General features: G+C 43.0%; 1 protein-coding gene across 4 annotated transcripts in view; it reads right to left on the bottom strand.

Annotated features, from left to right (window-relative positions):
• The window catches only part of JARID2 (jumonji and AT-rich interaction domain containing 2), a 212,232-nt gene that overhangs the window by 118,642 nt on the left and 80,121 nt on the right, over positions 1 to 13,469 (bottom strand). For all 4 annotated transcript variants that reach the window (XM_080581035.1, XM_080581036.1, XM_080581034.1 and 1 more), the window contains exon 2: positions 978 to 1,113. Coding sequence is in view for 2 of the 4 variants with exons in the window: in XM_080581036.1 (XP_080437162.1) it covers positions 978 to 1,113 (136 nt within the window). In the remaining 2 variants the exon portion in view is untranslated. The remainder of the gene's footprint in view (positions 1 to 977; positions 1,114 to 13,469) is intronic.

The raw sequence follows: 13,469 nt of genomic DNA on the forward strand, positions 1-13,469 counted from the left end.
CTTAAAAGGAACCGCCATAAACTTCCATAAAGAAACAAATAAGCTCTTGTGAGTGAAGAGAGAACTGTAAGCCTGCTCAGAAACCTGAATCCTGCTACTCGTCGCTTTCAAGGCTCAAGCCAGCATGACAAAGCCTTTTCAAGAAGGGGTCCTATGTCAGTGAGTAAATCTGAAAGAGACGCACTCTATATTCGCCTCTAATAAACACAGCCTTTTTTTAAGCAAGATGTAAGGGGAAGGGATGAGAAACATATGATGATAATAATAATAAACAACAGCAGCAGCAAATGGACAGTGTCAAAGGATTACAGAAATGAAATTAAACTCCTTTAAAGCCCCTATCATCTAGGTTTTTCTGCATTTCCTTATAAAACCTTTAAACTCCCTGAACAGCTAAACTACAGGAAGCCGACGTCCCACTGTGTACGTCCACAGCCCCCACAAATCTTTTTACACAGGTCCAATGTCACTTCACCTCTGGGCACAGCACAGACCAAGACCACTCCAGAGTTACAGGTGCTGGTTAGCCAGTTTCTTGCACATAAGTGACACAGAACAGGTAGGTGTCTGTCCTTCAAGATAACTTATTCAGACCATTTTCATTTTTCTGCTCACAAATTTTCACTGCATTTGTAAGAAATCAATCACCTTTAAATGGATACCTTCTCTGTTGAAGTATTTGGTACATCAGGGAGCAGACAGACCAGAGGAGCCTTCTACCAAACAGCTTTGCCCTTGCCCTGGCCTCCTGCCCAACACCTACCCTCCACCTTGATCCCTATCTACATCATTTCACCAGAAACAGAAACACATGGATTGTTCAAACCAGGCATTTTAAGCGCTTCAGAAACAAGTTCTGTGTAGTTCAAAAGGGCACAGTGCATGCCAGATGGTACACCGGTCTACTTCCTTGCTACAGCAAAGGACTGCATTTGAAACAACTGAATCCTTGCAGCAATACCAGGGAGGCAGCTTACCGTTCACTGCCTTGAGGCTTCCGCTAATGCCGTCACCATGTTGCCGCTTCTGTGCGTTCTTGAACTCCTTCAGAGATAAATAAAGGACCTTCCGCACCACCCTCTCCTCTGACCAGGGAATCCCATCACTGTCGTCCTAAAGATGGAAGCAGATCGGAGACATTAATTGCATGCATCTGAAAGAACAACAACTAAAAAACAACAAACAAAACCCCAAAACCTAGAGCTAGACAGATTATTTTTAATTAACAAAAAAAGATAAGCTGAAGAAAAATACTGTATAACAAAATGCAACCTAAACTCAAGAAGCACTAACACAGAACAGAAACGTAACCATTATCATCACATCAGACCATTAGTCCCTCTAATCCCTTATCCTGCAAACAGCAGTAGCTGTCTACCAGGTGTTAGACAAGAGGTAAAAACTCATTTGTTAAAATTCTCATAATGAATCCCTCTGCCTTATGGATAAATTTATCACAACCAGGAACTGCTCTTCCAGACAATTAAGAGAAAGGAAAAAAAAAAGATAAAATTAATTTCAACGTTGCGTAAAACTAAGTTCTGTGAACCAACCTTTCTTACGGCCATTTTGGCCTTGTTTTGTGCCCCTTGGCTTAGGATTTTTGCATACTGATACTACATTATCAGTTCTCTGGTTTAGTGATTTATATTTATTGCAGCATTACAATGTAGTTGATAACAATGAAGTTATTCGGAATTTATCTCAGCGTAAAGCCAAGTGGAATTTGGCCCATGGGGCATATGTTTTCTACTTCATTTTTAGAAGACAAATGCTATATTGTCAAAAAGAATACTAGCGTATGTCATATTTAGTACTTGCTTTAGTTAAAAGATTAATTCCCTGGAAAAGCATTTCCCTAAAGCCTTTAGCATTCAAATAAATTAAGTCAGCAAATTGATATAAAGACATAAGTGAAATCAGGTACGTCTTTTTTCTTTTCTTTTTTTTAATGTATATCACATTTTCATAAGCCCTAATATTATTATCTCAGGGTCTTTAATATCGTTATTTGAGCATTCTGGTTCTTGAATTCCTCAAAGACTACATCACTGACTAGAAAAAAAAAATTATGTTTCCAGGCAGGACTTGTTTAGGTAAGCGTACTACAGCACACTGCCACGCAGCACTGGAAAACCACAGCACCCACATTAGCTGTCCACACCAGGCAGCAAGAGAGTTTACACTGTCCCGTGTGTAAAAGAAGTAACCAACACCACCAATTTTTACAAAATAAACTTAGTTTAGGGTGCCCATTGATAGCTTTTCCTTTGCTCCTCTAGCACGATACTAGCATTCAGCTGCTGAACTGTGATCAAAAACATTTTTCCCCCCAATTGTACGACAAATTACTTGGCAAAAATAAAAGTAAAATTAAAAAAAAAAAAAAGGACAAAACAATGACTGCAGTGAAAGCAGTTAGCATTTTGGCAGCAGGATGTGCATTTCGCACTAGGGACCAGCTACCACGCTCTGAACAGCACTGAGCTACGCCCGGAGAGCCTTAGTGCTCAGGGACCTCCAGGCCAAGAAAGCACACTTGGTAACTGAACACCCACAGCAAAGGAGAATGAAAAAAAAAAAAAAATCTCCAGGTAAGCATTTAAAATGGACTAGTACATCCCATTGTTTTGTCAACAGAGCTTTATACAAACAACTTTGGCTTGCCATCTTGCTGCCAACACAACTTCAGCCCTAACCAGAAAGGATGATGGATACGGATGGTCACAGCTTGCTCGATTTTAACAAAAGCTGCCCGAGAAGCAACATTTTTGTTACCATAGGCTGGTAGGTACTGAAAGCAAACCAGGAAAGGAAACCCATCTGCAGAGAGAACCTACCAGCAGGGGCCTAGCTGGCCTTCACACATTTCTGGTTTTGCAACAGATCACGAGGTAATTACTAATTGAATCCTTAAGGAAACCGTGCTTGGTTTGGAAATATGTGTAAGCATCTGTGGCATTTATTTGTCCACGTTATCGACGCAAGCCTGAGGACGCCTCTTGCTCCCTTCACGTGTATTTTTAGAAATTCTTTACAGAAGGGGCAGCAAACATGAGGACAAGGATTAACCACCCTCCGGCCGTTCACCTGAGTCTGTGTGCCTCACATCAGCAAGCCCCAACAAGAGGAACCACCCCCCTCACCCTGTGTTTTTATGCACTTTAAGCTAGGGAGACAGAAGAAATAGGCTTGTAATTCTCCAATCCAGATCATGTACACCATACTGGAAGACATGCTGCCTTTCTCAGCCTCTGCCAGCCTGAGGCCTCTCCCCACAAAACACCAGGCCAACCCCAAAATGGGGAAGCCACCAACAACCACCACTCCTCCACCTCTCCGGGAGCAATCCCCAAAGACCTGAAAGCTGCATGAAAACAACCATCAGCTCCTGATCCTACAGGCGCTTTCGTTCCTGCTCAAAATGCAGCAGCAGAAGAATAAAAACACATCAAGAAACGAACCCCACTTAACCACCCTTTGCCACACCGGAGTTTGAGGCGAGGAATGCGTGGCAGCACTTGTTTCAATGGCAGCAGGCTGAAACCTGCTGACAGGACTGATTTTTGAAGATCTCTAGGCACTCACTGACCAGGCAACAGCAGGGACAAGTGACCTTTGGGGGGCACAACTGAGTCCCTGGGCCACGCTGGTTGCAGCCTTCACTCAGGAGGCAAGGAGACGACCACCACACATGAGAGACTTCACTAATTTACTTTCAGCCACCTTCTTGAAATATTTCTGTGAACAGCCCAAGGTCATCTCCCTCTCCCCAGATGTATGTGTGAAAGGACAGCATGCGGCTGGCACTTGTTTCTGGAGTGACAACACAACCTCCATGGTGCCAGCAGAAGGCCCTGGCCCTGAAGAAGGGCCATGGTGTCACCAGTGACGGCGCAGCCCCCAGGAGATGGGAACAAAGACTTCTTTCGGCAACCCCTGAAGTGACGCAGCAACATTTCACAGTGGTCCCAAGTTGTGGGGCTGCAAAACCGGGGTGAACCACGTCAGCCTCATCCCCACATCTGTAAGAGCAGCAGTCTCAACACAACTGTTTACAGAGGAGTCTCTCCACATCAGAGCCTTTGCCATCCCAGTTGTGCCGAGGCTGCAGTCTCCATCCTGCCGACGCCACTTTGTTGTGGGCTTTCCCTGCTCCCATTACCCGGCCTGAAAAAAGACCTCAAGCTCCCCAACACTGTGTTATCCAAGGTCAGCAAAATAAGGGGCTAAGCCAGTGCCAATGCCCACATTTATGTGGCTCCATATGTAGGAGCAATAAAAATCTTTCACAATCATCGACTGCATCTCCCCTCTAGCGTGCAGCACAAAAGCAGCCACAAGCCGGAGAGCAGCTGACTCGGCACCCAGCTGGGCTCTCGCAGAGAAGCAGCTCCGGCTCCCGACACGTTTAACCATAATTACATGGGTCAGATCGTCCCTGCCTTGCCACACCACCGAGGGAGAGCCGCAGCGCGTCCCGCTCCGCGCTCACACAGCCAACTGGAAGAGTTGCCTCACCGCAGCAAAACGACGCGTGTGCACCCAGAACTGTTCAGAAATACCCTCAAGTAAAAGCCTTGAGGAATTTAATGTATGTAACTTCCCCCCATAAAAAATAACAACAACAAAAAAACCACCAACCCTCAAAGGCACTGACTTGATCGCCGCCTTTAAACTTTTCCACAGGGAGCAGAAATTTGATAATAGATGGCTCTTGAGGCTGACAGAGAGGGGTATAATATCATCCAACAGCTGGAACTCGAATTCAGAAAAATTTAAGTTGGAATTACAGAACAACTTCTTTAACTGTGCAAGTAATTAGCCATTGAAACAACTTATGGGGAACCAATGGATTGTCTGTTATTGACCCAAAAAAGCACCAAATAGCATCTTAAACAGTATATTCATCACTGCAAGCTCATAGCCTTTGTTGTGCAGGACAGTCTAGATGATTTTTACCTCCTGGTTTGGTAGCAAGACTAGCTCACAGATTTGCTATTTAAAAAAAAAAAAAAAAAAAGAAGAAGAAGAAAACAACCAGGTAAACCCTGGAGCAGAATTAAAAAACAAAACTGCATCATTTCCTTTAAACTTCTAAAACAAAAAAAAAATCAATCATGGCACCTTCTTTGTTATGCCATTTCTGGGAAACTGCATGTTGTACATTTATATCTGAACTTCAGCTAGCAGGGCAGCCAAGTGACAGGTCAGCAAGTTCAATATGAAGGGACGGGCATGAGCACGACCTCCACTGACCTACGTGGTATGCTCATGCACAGGACTCCATGTTATGGATGGCAGGGCAGCCCTCTCCTCTCTGTCCAGCCTGACTGGGAGCTTGCCTCCAGCTCCACAGCTTCAGAGATGATGTATGTAGAACAGCACCTCTACAGACTCCTAATGTTGGAAGAACTCTATATATCTGTGTGTTTTTACTATACACATATTAAATGTATAAAATACTTAACACACATAATGCTGATATATTAATATGTATATATATACACTAAAATATATGTATGCATTAATATATAATACACGTATAAATATCGAAATACATATATAAATAACATTAATCAATATATATATTTTATATATATATATATTATATAATCAATATATATAATGTGTGTACATCTGAAATGGGATCGAAATGTGTACCACCCATATCTTTCACCCTTCACCTACAGCTCGGCATCTGCTCACCGCAGCTCAGCTGTCTATCTTGTGCACGTGGCCTGCATGCAGGCTTCCTATTTCTGAAGTTAATCCCCCAAAAAAGACAGGAGAGGCAGGCCTCGTGCCACCTCCCGGGCAGGCGAGGCGTCACCCTGAAGCAGCATGCGCTGCGGCGTGCTGCGCTGCTCCGCAACGAGCATCCCGAGCACGCACACACACATGACTCGAGTTTCTCCATTCATTCATCACCAGGTATCACATTCTTCAGCCTGGCCCAGCCTTGCCTTAAGCAAACAGGAGTCACAGTTCACAGGGTAAAACAGGGCTGGAACAAGGGAGAATGCAATGAGCACTCAAAGCTATTTGTTTTACGTTATGTAAATACTTTAACAGCAGTGATGGTTTTATTTGAAAAGTCAGGACTTTGTAAGGTACAAAGATACTTATAAGCATGTGTGTTATGACTCAGAGCGGCTGGCGTATTTCCAGCTCCCTCTTTGGGTCTTTCCCAAGCACGCATCTCCTGACCCCATTTCTTCATGCCAGGTTGCAGAAAGCAAAACAACAAAACACAAACCCTCTCTTTTTTCTTTTTCCAGTACTGTAGCCAATGCTCAGTTAAAATCACTGTGGCACCCAGTGCCCTAAATGAATATGCTTTCATGGTTCAACAGCCCCCGGAGAGTCTTTCCCGCAGACGTAAGAAGGTCATTTTGAAGCAATGGGAAAAATAAACCACAAGCTTCTATCCTTTCCTCAAGGATATTTTTTAAGGAAAACTATTTCAAAGGTTTTTTTTTTTTCCTTTTTTTTTCCCTGTGTTTAGTTAGCAACGGAACAAAAATCTGTCTCTTGCATGAAAAACAGACAACGCATTTTCAGAGATCATATAAATTACTTTTCAGTTGAAGGACCAAAATGGAAATGTTTGTTTACTACATTCAAGACCTGCAACAGATTTTGCCTTTTGGCTGTATATTATCAATGGAAAACAGCTAGACCTGTTTTTCTCTGAAAGGGAAGGCAGACCTAAGAGAAATAGGTGGAAAACCTAGATATGACTTCCAAGACTGAAAGAGATTTCCTGTGCAGTCTTGGGCAAGTTACCACCGCTGAGAGCGATTAGCATGCTTATTCATTTACGGAGCCCACTTCCTCTGCGCACGAACAGCACAGGGTGAACCTCTTGAGAAAGTGCAAAGTCTTACTACTCTATGAACACACGGACTTCCCCTATCGCGTTGGCAGAGGTCTCCGTTGTATCATAAAGTCCCATCAGCCTTTTGATCGCCCTGAACATGCATCTGCTCCCATCAGCATCCGACTGGCAGAGGAAAACCCCTGCTTCGGCTCAACGGTGCTAACTCCCTCTCTGTGTAACTTGCAAGGGCACGAGGGCTTTCCACGACCAGACTGCAGAAACTTCTCAGCTAAAACTCCAAGCTTTCAGGACAACGATTTGAAGTCAGACTCTAATTAATTCAAATGAAGAGGTACAAATAAAGATTTTCTACTCCTTCTGGCTGCTATCACGCAGCTTAGACTTCTTACAGCCAAGCACAGTACCATGCAAACTGGATATCCCCATACATATCCTAAGTAGCATCCTTGCAGCCTTTTGCTTACTATCAAGGTCTCCCCACTCCCTCCTCCCCGCAGAATAAAGTTCACACTTACTTAATATTTAACCTTTTAATCAAGTTTAACTATCCAGAGAGGATGTAGCAGTTTCTCATTTCAAACAAACTGCTTATATTCAGTGAGAAAAAATAAAACCTCATGAATGGCTTAAGTTGATGAAGATTGATACGGCTTGGAGACTTTATAGCACAGTGACTCATGCCTTCTGGAAAATGTAATCTGTTCTGTCTAGTTTAGGAAAATAGGTCATGTTTTTAAAATGTGCTAACTAACATGAGGAAAGGGGAAATTTTCTTTATTAATGGTTCTGTTATAGCATTAAGTGCATCTGATAATTATAGCAACATTTTTCCTAGTAATTCCAAACAACTTCTCCAAAGAACCCGTATTACATTATAGCTCTTGACTTGCAGAACTGATGTTAATATGGCAAAGAAACAACGAAGGAAAAAAAAAAAATCTCTCATTCCATTTTTTGTACTCCTCTTGCAGCTTTCAACCCCTGCAGTCTCTGTTGGTTAGCGCAAATTTGCTGCCTCCTGCCGCACTGGGGATTGTGTTTCCTCCTTTTAGACCAAATTCTTGTAAGAGCAGCATGGCAGAGAAATGCTCTGTTTTTGGGTCACTGAAGGCCTAAGGCATTTTTGAGCCCAGTGAGCTTCAACCTGCTCTCGCAAGAACACACGAAGGTAGAAGAAATACAGCTGATATTTTCTATCCAAACACAAGTCACGAGTGACTTAATACAGGCTCCCAAAATTGAGGCACAAAAAATAATTCCTAACTATGTCTTAGGTCTAAAAATAAAATATTTAAAAGTATAGGGTTCGTGTGTTAATTGGCTCTTCTACATAAATGCAGAGGCCTCAACTATGTGTCTGTACCTTTAGAAAACCACTACTCAATATGAAACTAGTGAAAGCTTACAAGACATCAACTGCTTCCCTTGTTGGTCTGCCAAGATAAACACTTGAGAGAAAAAAAAAAAAAGAAAAGAAAAAAAGAAAAAACTAAACCCAAACAAATTCAAAGCAAAGCTAGGTCTTTCCTCATTTATCAACATAGAGCAGATGTTGACCTCGAATCATCTCTTAATGACAGCAGTTACTCCCAAGCGACAGCCCTGCTGGGCCGTAGCAAGATGCTGATCAATCGCTTGGCATCCATGGGGATGGAGTTTCGGGCTCCGACGGGACCTGGCAGCATTTGCAAGCAAGCTGTGAACGGCCAAGGGTGGCAGCGGACTGGGAGAAAGGCGTAATCCCATGAGCTGTTACTCAGACTCGGGGAGCAGTTTTCAGGATCAGTAAGCAACGCTACCCTGCCCCAAACTGGGGTGCGATGCCAATGCCACCCTTACGTGGCCATTCGACCAGCCTGACTGGGGAAACTGTCAAAACCTCAAGACAAGAAAAAAGATTATTTCCAGCCGGATCAGCTCCCTCATTGCTCACCACGTGGCCCTAGAGGAACTACTGCTGGAGCACAGAGAAAAGCACAGCGGCACGATTTAGCGGCAATCCTTGCTGTGCTGTTGTAGACCCCGAGATCTGGCTGCCTTCCGATGTACCGCACCAGCTTTTCCCACAGTGCTGAAGTAGAAACCAGAGTAGTTCACTTTAGGAAAGTGAAAGAGGGGTGTATTTCTGTTAGAGGGACACGACCTGCAACATTTTAGGTAGGTCAAAGCCTGACAAGGTATGATCTGTTGTTTGCAACCCATTTACACCCAAATGAAAAGCTCTGACTTCAGAAATAAGTTCCTTATTTGGCACTCCCTTGAGGGAAAAAAAAAAAAAAGAGAGAGAGAAGAAAGGTTGAATCATCTTCAGAAGGGTATGCTGTACACAAACAAACGCATGCCTCCCCCGTAGAAACCAAAACCCTGTTTCTCCCATGTAGGTGAACAGGTCTAAATCCTTTTTAAAGGAAAAACACACAAACAAACCTGATGGAGGACACTCACATGGCATGTCTCAGCTTCTCTGAAGTGCCATGAAATAACGCATACTTATCTTTGATTACAGACAACGAAGAAACTACAGCTGAAATTGGATTAGAAACTTCTGCTGAAAAACAATTTATTGCATAACACAACTCTGACAGCCTGGGTTTCTGGCCACCAACCGAGCCTTTATAAAAATCTGCTGGGCAGCTGCCAAATCAGCTCTTTGAGCCTTGGCATGTCAGACATCTGAGACAGTAGTCAAGGCAGCCACATGTACTGTGACATCCACAGTCCTGTACTTTTATGGTTAAATGGCACAGTCGAAGAACAGAGCAGTACGAGCCATTAAACACAAAGGTAAAAATCTCCTGCAGCTGTTGATCTGACAATTCTGATCACGCTGCAGAAGACCGAGAACCACAGCAGGATTTTCTTTTTAAGGATCTGGTATTAATTTGAACATAAAAGTAGCTTATTAGGAAGAGAGAAAGAGAGAAGTGAGGAATGAGAGCGAGCTCCAAAAAACCTTCGCACTTCTAGTTAAAAATACAATTTATAAATTTCACATTCCAAATATTCTGTCTCCAGTTCTAATTAAAACTCGCCACCAAGTACACTTCAGATATACATATAAAACCCAGTATGCACAAAGAGTATTCAGCAGCTCGAGATAATTAAATTCAAATATATTCTAATTAATTTCATTCTGATTCAGTTCATATTTTTATAAGGCGTTTGAGTTCCAGTATGCAACCGCATGAATACGGTCCAATAAAAAGTGATTTTTGCAGTTTAAATGTTCGGTAATAGGACCTACAGATGTGAACTCTAATATGGCTAATCCAATTTTGCTGCATATTACTAATTATCTAAAGGCCTTTTCCTATCCTTAAACAGCAAAGCTGACCCTTGACTTGAAAAATACTAACCACTTTTGCAAGCCAAAATAGTGTTTTGGTAGTAGGGAAGAGAGAAAGCCAACTGGCACGTTACAAATTTAACTTAAAAATTCTTGTAGAAATGGAGGAGGCAAAGAGATCTAATTTTTGGCATCTCACAGGTCAGTGGTGTCACTGTTTTAGAGGAGCCGGAGCACTGCCACCGTGTCCAGCAGGATTCCTGCCTACCCACACGAGTATTGCATGAGCTCAGTGCTTCCATCATTTCCGTGGAGGAATTCAGCACCTGGATGATGAAGCCTTAGCGACAATAGGAGAAGGTTTGCTCACGTAGAGTACAGTAGGTTATAACAGCAAAAAGAGTGTCTGCCAATATAAATGCTACATTGAAATAAATACACAGTCCAAAGACTATATGGTTTAGCTACATTATTTAATAATAGCTGTGCCCATCAGAAATGGGATGTGTTTGTGGGCCTGTGGCCATGGACTCGCTCCCTCCCTTACACTGAAGCCTTCCAGTCCAGGCAATGCCAGAAGTTCCTTGCCTTAGCTTTGGAAATGTTCAACTTGGTTTCCTCTTCTTTCACTCTTTGAGATGTCCCTCGCCCGGGCAATCACCAGGTTTAAAAGAAGAGTTTAAAAAAAAAAAAAAAAACCAGTCCCCCTCCATTTTCTCAAGCTTCAAGTCCAGGAAGGGTAATGGCAGAGACAGACATGCTGAACCTCTTGATAGGAAATCTCAGGATATTGAGGCCTGATCTGCCTACCTGCCTGAACTGAATCAATTTTACTCAACCGGACGGGGAAAAAATCAGCTATATTGACAGAGGCTCCTAAGACGGACATGCTGATATTGGGCTAAGAGCATGACATGTTGATTTTTCTTGCTGTACTACCCAAAAAGCAAGATTTTTATCAGACACCTTTCGTCCTTGTTTACATTCCCAGCTGGCAGAATATCCTTTAAGGCTGGGAGAAGTGAACTAAACCTGTACTCTTCACTCAGAAGCCAATTAAACAAGACATGTGAGGAGACTCTCTAGATAGAAGCTACATGTATTTTCAGGTTAGTTTAGTTACATCAGCAAATCTTCAGCATAAAGACAAGAGTGCAGGCTGTCTTCCATTATATAGCTTAAGTTTTCCCAAGCTCATCCTTCAGTATTACAGGCATTTGACTTCCAAAATACTCCTCGGCAAACAAATGATGCTACTTAGCAGCGCAGAAAAGCAAATAATAAAAAAAGCATTTGCTCCACGAGGCTATCGGTCAGTAACAAATCAGATGAATGCGTGTCAGTAACTTCCTAGAAGGTCTGCAAAACATTTTAATCATTGCCAGAGGAGGGTAAAGGACGTTGCCTGGAACTGAACTTGCAGCCCATTGCTCGGGGTACTGCAGCCAAGAATTTCAAGCAGAGTTACACCAAAGCATGCTACTCTGCCGCGTGCAAATTCCCACTAAAATTTACAACAAGAACAGCTGATAGCTCCTGGTAACTTGTGAGATCTCGTGTGACTTGTGAAGCCACGCTACATGTTCTCTGAGCACTTAAATGGAATGAAAGAAGATAAGGAACAGGTAGGGAGCTTTTTCTTGGGAAAATGAAAAAAAAACTCTTATGGAGATAGCAGATTTTCTTAATTGCACAGTGTTTTTTAAACACACAGGTGTTTCACAACAACAGGATCTACGTTAAACTGATAAGGAAAAACATAATGAAGTTTTGACCTTTCCATGATCTCCATGATCTTTTCCCCTCATTATTAATATTAAAAAAAAAAAAAAAAATGCTGGCTTCCTATTTTAGATCTGCGTGAGAACTTCCACCACGGTGGCACAATTGCTTCTCTCTCTCTCTTTGCTGCAGGTTTCTCGTGGCACAGCCCAGGGCAGTGGCGACACCGGTGCCGACGCCGGCACAGCTCCTGCTGCCTGGGGTCTGGGTTTCCGCGAGCATCTCGCAGCGCAGAACAAGCCCCTCGGCCCGGCAAGCACTGTTTTGTTTAGCGTTCAATTCCCTCATCCCTCCTCCGCTCCCTGATCAATGGCAACATTCAAACTTTACTGAAGATATTAGAAGCACATCAAAGACAACCATTAAGCTTTTAAGTGCACTAATTGACATTTTAGCACTTACAAATCCATCTATGTGTTCTATCACTCAATTTAAGAGACTCGCTTCCCCGACTGTTAAGAGTTCCCCATGTTTTTAGCGGGGAGAGGAAGATTTTCAAAGCTATTTTTCACAGAGAGGATTTTTAGAGAATTCAAATTACAAATATAATGCACTTCAAAAAGTAACACGTTTCACAAATTTAAGAGCTTTTCCATAAAAGCTGTAAATGGCATCACAGCTATAACTCACAGGCTTCTAAGCTCCAATGAATTCTGCAGCTGTTACGGCACGTCGAAGCCAAATCATTGTTACCTTCACACCACCACAACTGAAAAACCCAGCTATGATATTACAAACTGCATGGTGCTACATGAAAAAGGAAAGGAGGGAGGGAAGAAAAAAAAAAAAAAGAACCCACTAGTGATTTTGCAGTTGTTTTTTTTTTTTCTTCATTTGCAAAGGTGGCACAGAACAGAAGCTAAAACCATGACTGACTGCTCTAGGTTTCCCTGCGGTGACTGTCCCACAGCGGGATCCAGGTAAGCATTTCAGAACAACCCCCTGCATGCTGTAAAATCGTAGCACGCAGCACTCAGGTACTGTGATTTACAGCACCAAATCCCCTACCCAGCGGCCAAGCCCAGCCTCCGATTGCAGAAGACTGTCTCAATGACAGCAGGTCTGGACCCTTCTTCTATTACTGTCACATACCAACATGTTCACCTTCTGTTCTGTTAGAGAAATCCTCATTCAGTCCCAATATTTAAGGCAACGAGAGAGATCAAATTAAATTCTCAGGGTTTCGAGCCATTCAGTTCATTGCTGGATCTATTTTAGGGTCTCAGGCTGCCAGCCACCCCCACAGAATCTGCGCGCTAAACAAGTCTTTTGACAGGCTTGTTTATGCCTTCTGCAGCAAGCAAAGGCAAAACATTACAAAGCTAAGAACCAGGAGACAAATACAGTACTGTGCACAGCAGAAACCTCAAAAAGCTAGCCAACAGCAAACCTGCTGCTTCACAAGCCTGCAGAATGACACGAGATAAGAGAAACGGCCAGCTCGAGCAAGAAGGGGCCTGTGCTGCACGTGTGCAAAAAGCATCAGAGGTTTTCGTGGGTCTTCTGCAGGCCGGACCTCCAAAGCAAACATCCCTGAAAAGACCAGGATGCAGAGCC

Source organism: Anser brachyrhynchus, assembly GCF_964034855.1.
Source record: "Anser brachyrhynchus genome assembly, chromosome: 2".
In the NCBI taxonomy this organism is placed as follows: Eukaryota; Metazoa; Chordata; class Aves; order Anseriformes; family Anatidae; genus Anser; species Anser brachyrhynchus.